The sequence below is a fragment of the Dioscorea cayenensis genome, chromosome 8, assembly GCF_009730915.1.
Source record: "Dioscorea cayenensis subsp. rotundata cultivar TDr96_F1 chromosome 8, TDr96_F1_v2_PseudoChromosome.rev07_lg8_w22 25.fasta, whole genome shotgun sequence".
NCBI lineage: Eukaryota > Viridiplantae > Streptophyta > Magnoliopsida > Dioscoreales > Dioscoreaceae > Dioscorea > Dioscorea cayenensis.
Window position 1 is genome coordinate 1,592,694 of NC_052478.1, and position 18,244 is coordinate 1,610,937.

Below are 18,244 nucleotides of genomic sequence, written 5' to 3' on the forward strand. Positions count from 1 at the left end.
ACACAAGTACTATTTATGATGAACACTCTACACCGCCTACCCACTCACAGCTGTGTGACAAATTCATTACACTACGCAATGGTTGTCATTTTATTAATTTTTGTAAACCAATATTATGCTATACTAATATATTAGTTCAAAATGAATCCTAAGTGAACCTCCAAGAGAAATCATACTATCAGCTCCGTGCTCTTGCCGTCTATTGTCACAAACAAGCTGCTAATAAAATCTATTGATAACACATTGATATCGTTAATTGAAATTTAATTTTGCAAATTTTTGAACTTTTGATTTTATTTGGATAAAAAACGTTCATAAATTTTATTTTTGGTTTAAGGAGGAGACAGGAAGCTCAGCTTTATTTTTTCATTTAATAAGGATAAGATATTGAGAGCAAATGTTACCAAGCAAAATGCACAATAGCAAGGGTCGAGCAACAAAATTCTCACATTAAAACATGCTGGCAAACACAGAGCAAACAAATCTATACCAGTCTTAAAAGGGTACTACTCATTTTTAAACCCACAAAAGAAAATTGAAAAATATAAGTTTTAAGCAAGTTGCGCAGCATAAGCAAACTGCAAACCACATCTCCCACCGGTTACAAACCAGCAGGCCACCCTGATCTAGATCACACATGATATTTCAAGAATCATCTCCTCTCCCATGTTCTAGTTGTTAATCACTGCAGAATAATTCAGTTCAAGATCAAAAATAAAGAAAACCAGTAGGTCCTCCTACAAGATGAATTCTGGGAAATATGTGAAAAGAAAAACTTGAATAAAAGGAAAATTAGACTACCTGTTGTTGCTGATAGCCTCCATATCCTTGGTATGCTGAATAACCATACATGTTTGGATCTTGAGCAGGTGGAGGGGCATAACCATATGTATCGTACCCTTGCGGATAACCATAATAGTTGGAACCATTCCATTGGTTCTGATCTTGTTGGGGCTGAATTGTAAAACATAAAATCAAAACATTCAAGTTTACTAAAAACAAGAAGAAAAAAGACCTTTTGTTAGAACAAAAGTTAACCTGCTTATTGGGACTGCGACCCCAGGACAACCGGATATTTTGGCCTCCCAAAAGAGTTCCATGTAGAACCTTCAAAGCCTCCTCAGCATTGGCTCTGAAGGGATCATTATTTATGATGACATTAGAGTGGTTCCAATCAAGATATTAATTCATGTGAGACTCATAAAAGACTACTAAAAGCAAACCTGTTAGCAAACTGAACAAATCCACAGCGTTTGCCAGCAGGTATCTTTACATGCACCAACTCTCCATAGTTGCTGAATGTTTGGCGCAGAAGGTCTTCAGAAACATTCAGATCTAGCCCGCCAACAAATATCTGTGTCGACGATGGTTCAATCAGAATATGAATGTATACAATATTGTTAGATAAGTCTGACCATGTACTCACAGTTGTATTGTTTGGATCACTCTCCGACTCACTCCCTTGAGTTGTCTGATAGGAAGCTGCAAATAGAAACAGAATGAAACTCACTCTTTCAATAGCTTTTGCAAATACTAACAGCCCAGATGCAATTTTACAAGATTTGGCAAAACACACACACACACACACACACACACACACATATTGATTACCATAGGAGATGTATATATATATATATAGGCAAGAACATCTTACAATGAAAAACACCTAAAAATACTACCAAAATATAGATTGTTCACGAAATTGTTAATATCAATATGAAAACTCTCATACTCACTTCCAATCTTCAACAAATCTTGCTACATAAAAGAACTCACAGCCTTAAATGAGCAGAAATGTTGTAACATTTTTCTTTGAAAATCCTGGCATATACATTTACCTTGATATTATAGCCTGGATGAAGCAGAAATATTATAGCATTTTCATGTTGATAAAAGTTGATCAACAACTTATGTAGCCCTGGAGACTGGCATCACAATAAGATCAAAGAAGAAAATAAAGGCATCTTCACAAGAGTATCCAAGTTACACCTCTTTATATTATTGAAGATTCACAACGTTCAACATTTACTCCCAAAAGATATGCCTTCATCACAAACAAAGTGCTCCAATGTAAAGATTGACCTACTAGATCTAAAAACATTCTAGGCAGGGGCAATAAATGCTTAATAATAAGTTAAAAGTTGAAGCTTATTTTAACATGCCTGAAAACAACTTAGGCGAAATGCATTGTAACCATGGATGATTCACTGCAGCGCACACTCCCAACCAAAAAGAAAAAGACAAAGGAAAAATAAAAATAAAAAAAGACAATTTTCTAAAAGCTCCTCAAACATGAAAATGCTGACACCTGGACCGATGACTAGACTGTTTCTAAAGTAAGTTCAGGACAACAAGACAGAATTGGATAAGAAACAATCATGCCATAGAAATGAAAAAATTTGCCGAGAGAAAAAAGCTTGACAATACCATTTAGACAAGTTCAACTAGAAAATAAAGAAGTAAGAAAATAATGGCCAATATAAGCCAACCATGAATTCTCTAAATGTAAGGATATAGAATAATTCAAGGAAAGCAAATACTTTAATCAAGAGGAACTGTGAAGGTAAATAAAGACTAAAAGAACAATTGTGAATATAAGAAAATGGAAAAGAATACTATGAAGGCATTGAAGGTCAAAGGAAACTAAGAACCAAGTATGACATAAACAGGAACACTGACCTAACTTTGTCATGCACTATAGGAGACATGCATCTCGGTCGAAATCAGTTCCAGGCCCTAAAAGAAGATAACCTCGTTGCACCCTGCTTTGAGAGAACATGAATTTTATAAGAGTTCATTACTTAAAATTACCTAGATTACCCCAATTTCACAAAGGAAAGCTGCCTGGAATGCAATATCTCTAAACAGCTCGAGAAGTAACAATGCTTTCTCTTTCTAAGATAATGGGAACATTAGCACTCAACTGAATAGTGGAAAATTAAACACAACACAGTGTTCATCCAACAAAGCTACTATGCAAGCATCCAAAGATGGAAACAAGTCAACCAAAGCAGCAACTATAAGGCTATTAAAACATTTGAATCAGCACATGCATTACCTTCTAATATTCCCTGCAAAATACTCAGTAAGTACTACGTAGTGGATACAAGAAATGCACAGGCACACAAAATATAATATTTCAGAATTAAATCACATTTCCCTACCTTTTGTACCATATTGTTGCTGGGTGTCTCCACTCTTCTTGCTGGCTGCAGGCCCAATGCGCATAGCTCTTGTAGAACAGTAAACCCCATTCATTTCAGTCATTGCACGAGTTTGCTCATTTAAATCTCCAAATCTAACAAAACCATAGCCTTTAGAACGTCCAGTAACTCGGTCGGTCACAACCTTTGCTCCTTTCACAGAGGAGTAGGCATTCTTAAATATCTCTTGTAACATGTGATCAGTGACATCTGAGGCCAGATCTCCAACAAATATTGTATACTCTGCAGAATTATCACGCCTGTCACCCGCACCCAGTGAAGCCCAGTTCAGTCTATAATTTTGATCAACATTAAGCATCATTTGACCATTATATGTTTGGAGAAAATATTCTGCAATGGCATGTGACACAAATTCTAGAAAACCATAACCCTCCGATTGACCAGATTGCTTGTTGCGGATGATCTTAACAGAAAGAAGCTGCCATGATGGAGCACCACAAACCAAGAAAATAATGCACAATTCAGTTCTAACAAAAACAAGAGCAAGCAATCCCATTTTAAAGCACTAAAGCGAAATGAAACAAGTAACCCTTGCCACTGCATGTGTGCAGTGTCTAAGATATTAACAACTCACAAATAAAATAACCGGAGTAAAACACACATGAATGGTTTCTTATTTGTGACACAATTGGAAAGCCCAAAATGTTACAAACTTCACATGGAAATAGGAAACAAGAATAAAAACAAGTAACTATTGATTAGGGCTCATTTAGTTGCTATGAAAATAACAAAATAATTTCAAACTTAATCAGAGAAGAGGTATCCTTTAATATTTTCATGGAGACCCAAATGCATATGAAAATCCTATCCTATTTTCAATGAAAACGACCTACAAATCTCATTTCACAATCTAATAGTCCTTCCCCTCAACACAACACGCCTAAAATTAAACTTCACCATAGTTCTTCCCTAAATTTTTAATTATATCAACAATAAGCATAGAAATTCTAGCAATCAGAACATAAACCTTATTCATTACATGAAACCCTAAAGCCCAATATGTTACAAACTTCACATGGAAATAGGAAACAAGAATAAAAACAAGTAACTATTGATTAGGGCTCGTTTAGTTGCTATGAAAATAACAAAATAACTTCAAATTTAAGCAGAGAAGAGGTATCCTTTAATATTTTCATAACGACCCAAATGCATGTGAAAATCCTATCCTTTTTCAATGAAAATGACCTACGAATCTCATTTCACAATCTAATAGTCCTTCCTCCCTACACAACACGCCTAAAATTAAACTTCACCATAGTTCTTCCCTAAATTTTAATTATATCAACAATACGCATAGAAATTCTAGAAATCAGAACATAAACCTTATTCATTACATGAAACCCTAAAGCCCAAAATGTTACAAACTTCACATGGAAATAGGAAACAAGAATAAAAACAAGTAACTATTGATTAGGGCTCATTTAGTTGCTATGAAAATAACAAAATAATTTCAAACTTAATCAGAGAAGAGGTATCCTTTAATATTTCCATGGAGCCCCAAAGGCATATGAAAATCCTATCCTTTTTCAATGAAAATGACCTACGAATCTCATTTCACAATCTAATAGTCCTTCCTCTCTACACAACACGCCTAAAATTAAACTTCACCATAGTTCTTCCCTAAATTTTTAATTATATCAACAATAAGCATAGAAATTCTAGAAATCAGAACATAAACCTTATTCATTACATGAAACCCTAAAGCCCAAAATGTTACAAACTTCACATGGAAATAGGAAACAAGAATAAAAACAAGTAACTATTGATTAGGGCTCATTTAGTTGCTATGAAAATAACAAAATAATTTCAAACTTAATCAGAGAAGAGGTATCCTTTAATATTTCCATGGAGCCCCAAATGCATATGAAAATCCTATCCTTTTTCAATGAAAACGACCTACAAAACTCATTTCACAATCTAATAGTCCTTCCCCTCAACACAACACGCCTAAAATTAAACTTCACCATAGTTCTTCCCTAAATTTTTAATTATATCAACAATAAGCATAGAAATTCTAGCAATCAGAACATAAATCTTATTCATTACATGAAACCCTAAAGCTGCGAGGAACACAGAGATTCAGAATACAAGATACAAAGTAAAGCAAGACGACTAACCTCTCCGTTCTGTAAGGCCTGGTAAAAGCAGCTCTGAAGGTAAGCCTCATCCATCCAATGCTGCAAATCCCCGATCCACAGCGACCGAACCTCGTCAGACGAAGCCGGTTGCGCCGCCGGCGCCTGGTACTGCGCTTGCGGAGCCTGGTACTGAGCCGGATACTGTTGCTGCTGCTGCTGCTGCTGCGTCGGAGGGATCTGGGGCGGCTGCTGGCCCCACATCGGCGGCGGAGGTTGCTGGTACTGTGGCGGCGGCGGAGGCGCCATCATTCCCCACTGCTGCTGAGGCTGGGCCATATGCTGCTGGTTCATCGGCGGTGGTGCCATCCCTCCGGCTGGTTGCATCGTCTTAGATGATCGGAGAAGGAGATGAGATAAAACCCTAACCCTAACCCTAAAAACAGGGTCGAGAGAAACCCTAACCCTAGACGCGAGCACGGGAAAGAGAGAGCTCGGAATAACACAGCGTGCTTTTATAACGCGGACGCGAGAATGGAATCATTGAATAAAATTATATATAATTAATTATTTATTAAGATGTGATTAGTTGTAATTAAAAACCCTTTGACCGTTGATGTATTGTGTTGAGATTCGGGATTTCAAGATAGATCGTTTGATTATCAACACATGCTTTGCCTTTAAATTAAATACATGCTTTGCTTATTTTTTTATAACAAGTTCCACAATAATCAATTGTTTATAAATCAAGTTTAGTCATAAGTTCAGTGAAGCCATTTTTCCAATCAATTGAGATTTTCTGATTTTTTTTTTTTTTAAATAAAAGTGATAAACGCTGCCCCTCCCTCAAAAATAAAGGATTGTTGAAGAATAAATATATATAATAGTATACCAATTACAATAGTTATTAATCTCTTAAAATTTTAATAATTTAACTAGATGTCATGTAAAATGATTAAAAATTTATCATGGATATGTCTAAAATATTTTTAGAACAAAACCAAAATAATAAATTTTCTGCTAATTAGAGGGAAAATCGTTGGGATCTTTCAAACATTATATATATATATATATAATAAAAAATGGTTATTAAACTAAAGAAATACTTTGCCATCTTGTAGAAAATTTCTATTAAATTTTTTGTTTATCTCATCTTCCTGGATGTATACTTTTCATGTGCATTTTACCATCAAGATAAATCATAAATCAAAACTATAACATTGATATGAATTCCATCATTCAAAATAAAATTCACATTGTTTTATTATTATACATATTTTTTTTTTAACATAAACAACAAGCACATATTAATATTTCTATCATGCGGGAGTTAATACCTCGAACACGTCATCACTTTGTGAGCGTTTATGTGGGGGTGCAACATCACCAGTGAGTTAATTTGTTCAACAAGAATTCGAACTCACACCACTCCGCATGCTATATGAAAGATTTAGATTAATGTCTCTAGCCAGTTGAATCAATTGGATTCAGTTATACATGTTTTTTTTTTATATAGAAAAAGTTTTGTTATGAACCACGATAATCACTCTTAAATATGATACTGTATGTTTTTTAAACATTGAATCAAGAGTGAAAAATGCCTTCTTCTTTTTTTTACTTAAAAAAAAATTGGCAATGGATATACATTCAATCATATTAACAAAATGAAAATCTTTCTATTAATTCATGTTATGTTATGCCATAACTACTCAAAGTTTGAGAGTTTGATTTCAAATATAACAGTACTCTCCGAACTATCTATTTTCTAAAAGGGAAGAATGCATAACCAAACCACCAAATTGTTTTGTGTGATGCATCATGGATTTCATAGTCTGATAATCAATCTTAAATTTTTGTTGTTTAGATTTTCTTCTAGTTGTGGATAATAAACACATCATTCTAGCCTGTATTTTAACTATGTTGTATCTCCTCTTGTAGAAATAAAGTAAAATTAAATAAAATAATAACAATAAAAAAAAAATTAATTGAGATGCTGAGAAAGAGCACACATGAAACATGTTCATTATGTATCATTTTTCAATGCAGCCCATAAACTCTGACTGAATGAACAAAGTTTGGTGTGAAATGGTTACAAGTTGTAGCACCAAAAAAACACACTAGTTCTCACCAACTTTTTAATGGTCAAAGAAGATGAAATGAATGCCAACTGGTTTTGATTATTTTGACTTCATTTCTGCAGACAAAGATGATGGATTGCTGAAGTTTAGTGAACAGAGCTCTTGGGTCCACCATTACTTCAGTCACTCAGTATTAAAACAGAGCTATTTGAAACAGAGTGACTCATGTTTATTGTATTCTGTACCTTTTGTATCCTCTGCTAAGGGCATATATCTAGTTGTTTTTATAATTGTCGATTTCCGGCATGTTATATTCATATATATGATGATATAGGTTAGTCACCCACACACTCTAAATCCTTAATCATATTTTGAAATGAAGCCAAATCTTCTACTTGATCGATCTTATGCGATTTAATCATACTGCCATTCACATTTTTGTTATGATAGTTTGTTAATATTGTGAGTTGAAAATCAACTAGTTTTTTTTTTTATAATAATGAATAATACATCCACCGCAAATTATCCATCTATTTATTGAGAAATGTGTTCAAATATGTAATCGAATTTTCAATTTTTAGAAAAAAATAAAAATACCAATTCTTATATTATTGTGCTGGTACATATGAAACTCTCATATAATAAGTTCTCGTATACTTTTCAAATTTAAAAATTGATATTACAAATTAAAAGCTATGGTATAAAAATGAGTTGATATATGTCTCGACAATTGAGAATTGGTAAACAAAAGATGAATTATTTCTTGAATGCCTTTCAAAAGAAAAGACTAACACTCAATCTTCAAGTAAATTAAAATTAATTAAACAAAGACCTCAACCTATCTAAGTCAACCAGCCAAAATTGGTCACAACCACCAAACTCTAACAAACTCGAGCAAATATTAAGAAAAGAATCAGTATTATATTTGTTATTGACCATATTAAACACACCATTAAAACCAATCATCCAAACTTCAACTATAAAAGTAATTTCTTAATTAATTAAAGCTAAAATTAAGTAATATAAAAGGTATATGGAAATTAATCCGGCGAACTCAAATTATGATTTAGCACATGTTTAGATTACTCCCCCCTGACAGTTTAGGCAAGTCTGTATTACCATACGATAGTTTTTGCCAATCCAACTGATTTTTGTTTACTTATTTTATTGTTCTTTTTTTTTGTCTCATTTATGGTGGGAGATTTCTTCAGTTTTTTTCTTCTCATTTTTATCCTGTAATTTCGTCTTTTTCCTATAAAATTATGATTTATTCATATTTATTAAAAAAAAAAACTTCTAACCCAGGTTTAAGTCAGGCCAATAAAAGTCCTCACCATCATCATCATCATCATCATCATCTTCATCTTCCAAGCCATCACCTCTGACTCTCATCTTGTCCCTACGTGCATGCATGGTCCCATGTCACTCTATCTCTAATTACTATTTTACCCTCTTTATATTATCATCCTACATGATCTCCTTGCCACCCTGCCCTTATATAAACCCATCCATGCTTCCATAATTTTAAGCATTCCATTATATACACATATATCATAGCATTGAAATCATTATATCTCTCTTTCTCTGAAACATGAACCTCATGAGGACCAACACTTACACAAGAGTTGCCAAAGAAGACCCTGATGAGCTGAGACACCGGAGAGCTCAATACATGATCAACAAAGTCCTCCAAGAAGCCGATGAAGTTCGGCGAAAACGCCAACATTTCAAGCTTACACTTCGCAAACTTAAAACCAAGATCAGTGTGCGCATCAAAAGGTTTAGAAAGTCCATAAGATCAAGTCTCTCAAGAGTTCAAGCTTGTTTTCATTGGAACATCAATAAGAGATTGAATTACTGCAACATGTCTCTTCGTCGTAAAAATACCGATTTTGCTATGCTTATCCCTCTCTTTGGTTGATAATCAAGTATATATACATGTCTTGCTATATTTTGTACTTGTTTGTTTTTCTGTTCTTTTGTTGATGATGTTCTTTTGGGATTTGAGAATGTAGTTGTTTGGGTTATTATTTGGTGGATAAGAGTGTTTTATGGGTGCAAATGTGAGTCTCTATCAGATTTAATATATGGAGATGTTCAAGCCTCCAATTTGTGTTTTAATGTCTATACATATCCAGCCTGGTGTTATGATACATTGATACATGAAAAGTAGTGTTGGTTGTTGGTTTGATTACAACATGGGAAGGATATGGAAATACCATTTCTGTTACTACATTAATGTCTAAGATAAATGGAGTAATGCATGATTAATTACTGATGTTTTTATTTTCATTTAATCCATTTAATGTGATATTCCATCAGTCAGAGCATGATTACCAAAGGTAATTAGCTCATGATATTTAACTAAAAATAACTAATATGCAACCTACTCCTACTTATCAAAGTAAAGCCTTTCATTCAATTATTCATTATTTAATTGATAGCCAATTAAATATCCGTGCTGACTCAATTAGCAACTAATTAAGCAGAACTATAATAATTAGTGTTATTATCAAGTTTAACATTATTTCAATCAAATATCATTTAAATAGTTTGTTAGTTCGATTCATTTTATGAAAACAAAAATAGGGTAATGCCCATGAGAGGTAATGCATGCATTGTTCTATATATCAGCCAAATAAATGTGGATCTAGAGAGCCAAAAGAACAGATAGACAATAACATTCATGACTTAAATGGTGGGTGCCACCACTAGTCGGTGTTGCTATGTTAGTATAAATACATGAAAGCATAGTACTCTAGTTGCAATAATGAAATGGTGCCATTTTTCCAACCAACCATACATGGTTAATTATGATATATATTTATGACACTTTTAACTATATTAGACAATCAAAACAACAATGAAATTAAAACTTTGTTCCAAATGTTTAATTAATTATTATATGAACAAACATATTAATCCATCTCCAACGAAAACTTTTATCATATATTAATTGTGAAGGAAACAAGACAAAACCAAATACAAATCATCAATCAAACTCTAACTGCCATTATATTAATGTTTATAGCCAACCCCATGCTCTGCTTACCTATAAGATACAATATATATAATTGCTTGAATTGACATTTCATATCACATATTTTCTATATCAACCCTGAATAACAATTACTAATAATAATAAAGAAACAAAAAGTCAATTTTCTTCTATTTTAATATTATTATTATTATCTAGTAACAATTGGTCCGCATGCAAAGCTTCATCACCAAATGAGCCTACCCTCAAACCAACTCCCTAAGTACTCTGATGCCTTCATGAATGTATATATACCTGCTCCGTTTGCAACTCCTTTTCTCATATAAGTTTACTAGTCCTTCTTTCTCTAGTTTTTAGTTCCTCATATATAGTGTTATATATATATAATTTTGTCACCTATATATATATATATATATATATATATAGTTCTTAGTTTGGTTTAATATCTCTCTCGATCTATATATCTATATATATCTCATATATATCAATAAGAGTATGTTTATTAGGAGGATGAGATACATGAGGATAGAAGAAGAGGAGAATGAAGAGGAGAAGAAACACAGGAAAGCACAATACATTATAAACAAAACCATGGTAAAGGCAGACATAATTTCAAGAAGGAGACAAGGTCTCAAAGGACTCATTTTATGCAAGCTAAGGATTAAGGTTGGGAGGAGAATGAAGACTATGAGGAAGAGTTTTCACTCCACTGTAAGATCTTGCATGTCTTCATTCTCACGTTGTTGAACATGCATGCATGTTTTCATCCATGTTCATGAGAATGTATATTGTTCACCTTCTTCTTCTTCTTCTTCTTCTTCTTCTTCTTCTTCTTCTTCTTCTTCTTCTTCTTCTTTGTTTTCTATGTTTTAATTATGTATGCCTCGTTTTTCTTATAACTTTGCTTGAGAATAAGATGTTTATGTTTTGTGTTCTCTGAGTTCATAAAGGTTTAACTGATATCTTGAAAAACAGTAGCAATTAATGAAAGAGTTTATTGGAAGCTAAAAGTCAAATATATATATATATATATAAGGGAACTCCTTCAACTCTCAGTAAAGAATTATTGAAATTGTATATGGTTTATAATTAATTAACTGAGCTGTTTTGAAATGCATTGCATTATTTGTATGATAACTTGAATAATATAAGGTAATGTTTGGATTGGTTTCTTTAAAAAAATCGCTTCTAGGACCACCTAATTGACTTAGCTCACCAAGAAGACATATTTTATTTTATCCAGCATTTAAATATTTTCAAAGTGGATTAAAACAGCTCAAGTTTTTTATTTTTTTTGCCCATAGTTTTAATAAAAGAAAGCAATCCAGCATATAAAATTAACATCCATTGTGCTTTATTAAATTAGTCTTAAAACAATTTATGTTACTTACATAATATAATTTTTTTAATTTATGGTGACAAGCACCACTCCACAAAGAAATATTAAAAAAATAAATAAATACGATGGTGCATCAGTTGTGTCTAATATGATATATTAGTACAGTATTATATATATAATAATTTAATATAAGTATCTTGCACCATTTACTCATCATTTAAAATAATTTTCACTGGGGTATTTAGTAGTTATTGACTAAAGTCTTTTAAATTAATATTAATTGATTTATTATTGAAGTGAATGTGATGATCCGCATTCTCAAATTAGCACCCCATGTGATGTATTTTTCTATTTACATTTGTCTATGGTCTTTTTATCCTTTAATATGATTTTCTTTGACCTATTTTTCCCATAAATACAATTTATTTATTTGGTAAAAAAACTAATTTTGACAACTAATTATATTTGTCAATAAATTAATAGTTTATTCATTTTTTAAAATTAATGTGTACGCACATGTTAAAATCCAATTTAAAAAAAGTCCTCTTTAAAGAAAAAGCAAAGGGAAAAGACAATTACATCTTTTTCCTTAAAAAAAAAGTTCAATGTTGATTTCAGAAAAAAATAAAATAAATAATATTGATAATTTATAGAATTAAATATAATTTGAATGAGATATATACAACAAATTTTTCAATACTGAAAAGAATATACTTGATGATATATATGAATATTCTTATCATCATCACTCTTTTAATAGGAAATATTCATTCTTTTCTCAATTCAAAGACAAAGGTTTCAAATCCCTCATTTATCCGCATATGTTAAAAAAAATAAAAATGAAAATAATTTCACAAATTTTTAAAAAAAATAATAATAATTTATCACAAATCTAACCATAGTTTAATAAGAATTTTATACTAAAACATAAACAATACTTGTAATATACTCTCTCCGTTTCTTTTTATTTGTCGTGGTTAATCGAATCTCACGTACCAATAAATTTAATTATTTCACAATTTTTTATAAAAATTTGTTATCTTTCCAAAATTACCCCTAATTTATATCTTCATATTCCTCTCTCATATTTAATTCCAAAAAGAGAATTGAATAGAGTGTTAGAATAATTTTGAAAAAAATAAAAAATAAATAACAGGTGAAAAAGAATATGGGTTCATGATATGTATATATATTGCAAATAATAATAATAAATATTGCATAATAAATATTGTAAATTTTGTAAAAAGAAACGAAGGGAGTATATATATATATTTACAAAATTTGCAATATTTATTATTATTATTATTTTAAAATATCTTTACAAATAAATAATATAATTAATTAATTAATTTAATTGAAAATAAAAATTTGTAGTCAAGTCTTTGGACGAAAATGCCCAACCGGTCTGAATCGTTCGTCCGAAGCGCACCAGCCCAAACGAAAGCACTTGTCTATAAAACTTCCATTTTGCGCTTCCCCGAACCCCACGCGTCTCCTCCTCCATTCCCTCACCTCCTCTTCACCTTCTCCTCCTCCTCCGACGACGACGATCATCCACCGCCACAGCCGTCCCACGATGAGCGTCGTCGGCTTCGACATCGGCAACGACCGCTGCGTCATCGCCGCCGTGCGGCAGCGCGGCATCGATGTCATCCTCAATGATGAGTCCAAGCGTGAGACCCCTTCCACCATTTCCTTCTCCGACAAGCAACGCCTCATCGGATCCTCCTCTTCTCCTCTCCTCCATCCCCGCTCCACCTTCTCCCAGATCAAGCATCTCTTGCTCTCCCAACCTCAGCACCGTTCCAGGCTTCCCTTTTTGGATCGGGACCTCAGCATCGCCCCTGTTCACCTCCTCGCCATGCTCCTCTCCCACCTCAAGCTCATCGCTGAACGATCCCTGGACGGTCCTGTTTCCGATTGCGTCATCTCGATTCCCTCCTACGCTTCCGACCTCTCTCGTCGCTCTTATCTCGACGCGGCGCGCATTGCCGGGTTGAAACCCCTCCGATTGATGCACGATACGACGGCGACGGCTCTTGGCTATGGTATCTACAAGTCGGATTTTCCTTCCAGCCCCACGCACGTCGTCATCCTCGATATTGGCCATTGCGACACTCAGGCCTCCGTGGTCGCCTTTGAGCCTGGCGCCATGCGTGTTCTCTCCCACGCCTCCGACCCCAACCTTGGTGGCCGCGACTTTGATGAGGTTCTGTTTAGGCATTTTGCCGAACAGTTTAAAGACCAGTATAAGATTGATGTTTATTCGAACGCCAAGGCGTGCATTCGGCTCAGAACAGCGTGCGAGAAGCTGAAGAAAGTCTTGAGCGCGAACGCGGAGGCGCCTCTCAGTATCGAGTGCTTGATGGACGAGAAGGATGTGAGAGGGTTCATAAAGAGAGAGGAATTCGAGAAGCTGGCTGCGGGTTTGCTGGAGAGAGTGCTGGTGCCGTGCAAGAAGGCGTTGGAGGATGCGGAATTGGGGGTCGATAGTGTGCATTCTGTCGAGCTTGTTGGGTCCGGGTCGAGGATTCCAGCGATCGGGAGGATTCTGTCTGGGTTCTTCGGGAAGGAGCCAAGCCGGATGCTCAATGCCAGCGAGTGCGTCGCGCGTGGCTGCGCGCTTCAGTGCGCCATGCTTAGTCCTGTGTTCAGAGTTCGGAATTATGAGGTATGGTGGTTTTCCATTTTTTGGATGGCGTTTTAATTTGGTTTGATTGATAACAACAATAGAATTTGTATGTTTGATTTGTTTGGATTGAAGGCAAATTGAGGAAAAGAGAAGAAAGGGATTGAGGATTGATTAACAGATAGAAAATTTTGTTATTGTTCTTTGCTTCGAGTGTTTGGGTTGAGAGGGAACATAGAAAATGAGAGAAAACACAACAGAAAATTTTTATTTCAGTTTGTTTGTATGTAAGATGGAACTGAAGTGGATAAGGGAATGAGAGAAAATGCAATGCAAAAATGTTCTTTGTACTTGTTATCATTGTTTTTCTACTTATCTGACTTTCTTTGTTAGTTATAGTTGTTATGTTGTGATTTCAAGGACAACTACCTTGTATTGGTCTTTGCAGGTGCAAGACTGTTTTCCTTATTCCATAGGTTTTGCTTCAGATCAAGGTCCAATTTCCACACTTTCTAGTCATGTCTTGTTTCGCAAAGGCCATCCTTTTCCAAGTGTTAAAGTGCTTACTTTTCTCCGGAGTAGTGCCTTCCATCTGGAAGCATTTTATGCTGATGAGAATGAACTGCCACCATCCGCACCTCCGAAAATTAGCTCATTCATGGTACATCTTTGTATAATCACTGCTTAATGTGCATTATAAATTGCTTTGGCATGACATCTGTCATAGGCTGCTTTATATGGGTTTGGAATTTTGTGAGTCAATCAATTCAAGAAAACTTTAAATGCTATCTTGAATTTCTTGCCTATTATAATGGCCATGCATTGATTTTGTGCTGCTCAATTATCCTGAGTTATTTTAGTACTATAAGATGGACATGGTTCTGAGTAGGCCATGTTGTCAACGCAGATTGGCCCTTTTCAGGCATCTCATGGTGACAAGTCAAAAGTCAAAGTCAGGTTTCGAATTAACCTTCATGGAATTATTACAATTGATTCAGCTTCAGTAAGTGCACCTGTGATTATGATATAAGCTTTTTACCCATCCTTTGCATCATTATAACATCCAGTTCTCATTCTCCAAATCTTAAGTTGATTGAGGATGAGACTATCAATCCAATTTCAAGATCAAAATCAGATGATGCAGAACCTGAAAATGCTGATGAAAATGGATCCTCCGAGAAGTCTGAATCTGATGTAAGTTCTGCTTTAGTGCAACTCTTCAGCTGCGTAATTGTTGTATCAAAAATTATGTTGCCTGCACAATTTCTAGTTAGAGGTACTTCTTATTATTTTCTTGATCTCCAACTTTGATTGTATCCATAAACATGTGGGGCTTGATTTAAAGTTCTACAGGGCTGTCATGTCCTGCATGTTAGAGTAGTAGGGCTCTTTCCTACAAGGATTTGGTTTAAACTAATCACAGGTTTACTTAATAGAACTCTCTCACATAAAACATAACACCAGTTCATATGTAATAAAGTTTATGTATTTTTTTTGTCTATACTTTTATTGTTAATATGGTTGTCTTTGGAAAGCAATTCTGCTTGACGTCATGTGTGTATATTTGTTTTTCTTATGGACTTTACCATCACAAAATAAATGCAGCTTATTCTGTTCCATGTGGAACATCTTAGTACGCATTAGTTGTTATTAGTTTTAAATGTTATCTGCGCGGGCATCTGTTTAGAAGTTTATTATCTCCGGCAGCTTGTTCAAAGACCAATGGCTAATCCTGGTTTAGTTCTAGATTGGAAGGGTGTTAGCCGCAATTAAATTGCCAAGCTGTTTAGCAATTATTGATGATATTATTACTTTTTTTAGATTAAAACAAAGACAAATATATATATATATATATGCTGCCTTATGTCTTGTCAAAATATCTTAGTGAAAACTCTCTCTTCACTATGGGATGCAGATTGATAGAACAAGGAAAGGAAGCCCGTCAAGAAGGCTTGAATTACCTATTACTGAGACGGTAAATGGTGGAATGTCCCAGGAGGAGTTATCTGAAGCTCAAGAGCTTGAGAAACAGCTTTCTTATCAGGACAAACTTATTGAGAGAACCAAAGACGCAAAGAATGCGCTGGAATCCTATGTTTATGAAGTTCGCAATAAGGTAATTAAAAGCAGTTGGTTTGTTACTCCTGTACACTTTTTAGTGGTCAAAGGATTGATTGCCTATCTATGCTAATAGCTTTTTGAGAGTTATCGGAGTTATGCAACTGAATCAGAAAGGGAAGAGATCTCAAGGAGTCTACAACAAACAGAAGAATGGCTTTATGATGATGGGGATGATGAGACTGAGAGTGTATATGTCAATAAACTACAAGAATTGAAAAAGGTGAGTCATAATCTACATATTATTGTCCTGATTATTTCACTACGAAGATTTCTGGCAGGCTTGGTTTTGGCCATGACTTGGCTACTCAATCTTGAGAAACACTGGCTAGCATCTGGCTCCAATTTTATTTTTAGTATTGCTTTGCGGCTTTGAGTATAAGGCTGATCTGTTTGGAATTTTTTTTTCCTCTCTGGTTTGCCAAGGGCATCCTCGCTGTGTTCAGTATTATATAAGATTGTATTATCTTATATGTAATTGCCTTCATTGACACCACAAAAATCAACAAGTTACATAATTGAAGTAATTGGTAATTAAGTGGCTCATGGTCACTGCATTATCTTTCCTAATGGGTAGAATTTTATTGCCTGCTAAACCCAAATTCTTGTTTTCTCTGGTGATAACCAATCAATGCAAATTGTGTAGCTTGCTTTTTTTATATAGATTTCAGCTATATTTACTTAAAATGACAAAAGCTTAGCCTATGCTTCAAGCAATTTAATTATTTATTATTATCTTCAATTTACTAAATCATGTGTTTTTCTCCTTGCGCACTAATAGCTAGTGGATCCTGTGGAAAGCCGATATCAAAATGAAGAAGCTAGAGCTCAAGCATCAAGGGAGCTCTTGAGATGCATAGCTGATCACAGGAAAGCTGCAGAATCATGTCCAACATATGAACGAGATGCTGTAAGCCTCTCTTATTAAGATTTTGACAATCATGAAAAGGAATTGCTCTACCCATTTAACATCCTTTTAATTTTCCTTGGTAGGTAATTAGTGAATGCAGAAAAGCTGAACAATGGCTGCGAGAAAAAACTCAACAACAGGAGTCTTTGCCAAAGAACGTCGACCCAGTGTTATGGTCACATGAAATTAAGAAAATTAGGGAGTCCTTGGACAAGTAATGTCTCTTATCAGTCACTGATCTTTTTATGAAACAGATGATAAATCTTTTCTGACATTCTTAAACCTTACCCTATTTGTATTTCCATTTTCAGATGTATTAATTTTTGAACATTCATATCCTTTCAGATCATGTGGACATATATTGAAGCACAATGGTTCTCCACCTGGAGCAGAGAATAGCAAAGCAAAGGACAGATCTAACTCTTCGGATGACATGCAAACAGATTGATTTTGACCAAAAATGGTGGAAAGAATCTCTTTATTCTTCATCACGGATTTAGTTAGTTATCGCTTGAAGATTACATCAGTCATGTATGTATCCCATTAGGATGTTAAAACTTGGCATCCATCTTGTGGGGTTTTCATGTGCCTTGGTTTCTCTAATTGACCAAAATATTTGCCTGTGTGATGTGATGTTCATACAATCAAGATTGTAATCCTCTTTTAACTTTGGCCCCATTTTCTATACTTCAGGATGTAATCACTTCTGCTGATTTATAAAGGAAGTTTGTATGAGTTATTGTGAGTTCTTAAATCAATGTATTTTTTTGTTTTATTCATTTACTTCTTTCTTCATAAAGCTGTTGAAATGACATTTGATAAACCATGAAATTTTCTTCTATGTTGTTTGTTTACAAAAAAATTTATACCACA

The 18,244-nt window shown here is 34.2% G+C and overlaps 2 protein-coding genes across 2 annotated transcripts; one reads left to right on the top strand and one right to left on the bottom strand.

Moving 5' to 3' along the window:
• Positions 1-427: 427 nt before the first annotated feature.
• LOC120266961 (polyadenylate-binding protein RBP45) lies at positions 428-5,792 on the bottom strand. Its single transcript, XM_039274620.1, has 7 exons — positions 5,342-5,792; positions 3,165-3,642; positions 1,427-1,482; positions 1,224-1,354; positions 1,039-1,132; positions 802-954; positions 428-685 (listed from the first exon to the last, which is right to left on the bottom strand). Exons 1-7 carry the CDS (start codon positions 5,684-5,686, stop codon positions 683-685), a joined length of 1,260 nt encoding a protein of 419 aa, XP_039130554.1. The 5' UTR covers positions 5,687-5,792; the 3' UTR covers positions 428-682.
• A 7,354-nt stretch (positions 5,793-13,146) lies between these two features.
• On the top strand, positions 13,147-18,125 carry LOC120267152 (heat shock 70 kDa protein 16-like). Its single transcript, XM_039274855.1, has 9 exons — positions 13,147-14,385; positions 14,792-15,004; positions 15,251-15,346; positions 15,433-15,537; positions 16,259-16,459; positions 16,538-16,684; positions 17,243-17,371; positions 17,455-17,585; positions 17,717-18,125. Exons 1-9 carry the CDS (start codon positions 13,291-13,293, stop codon positions 17,817-17,819), a joined length of 2,220 nt encoding a protein of 739 aa, XP_039130789.1. The 5' UTR covers positions 13,147-13,290; the 3' UTR covers positions 17,820-18,125.
• Positions 18,126-18,244: the final 119 nt, after the last annotated feature.

What these genes read in the sequence shown, in the direction of transcription:
- LOC120266961 (XM_039274620.1), bottom strand. Translation starts at nt 5,686, where the DNA reads ATGCAACCAGCCGGAGGGATGGCACCACCGCCGATGAACCAGCAGCAT. An exon ending in AGGCCTTACAGAACGGAGAG is followed by an intron (nt 3,643 to 5,341) that starts GTTAGTCGTCTT and finishes CCATCATGGCAG; the next exon opens with CTTCTTTCTGTTAAGATCAT. An exon ending in TTTGTTCAGTTTGCTAACAG is followed by an intron (nt 1,133 to 1,223) that starts GTTTGCTTTTAG and finishes TGATCCCTTCAG; the next exon opens with AGCCAATGCTGAGGAGGCTT.
- LOC120267152 (XM_039274855.1), top strand. Translation starts at nt 13,291, where the DNA reads ATGAGCGTCGTCGGCTTCGACATCGGCAACGACCGCTGCGTCATCGCC. An exon ending in TCAGAGTTCGGAATTATGAG is followed by an intron (nt 14,386 to 14,791) that starts GTATGGTGGTTT and finishes TGGTCTTTGCAG; the next exon opens with GTGCAAGACTGTTTTCCTTA. An exon ending in TTACAATTGATTCAGCTTCA is followed by an intron (nt 15,347 to 15,432) that starts GTAAGTGCACCT and finishes CCAAATCTTAAG; the next exon opens with TTGATTGAGGATGAGACTAT.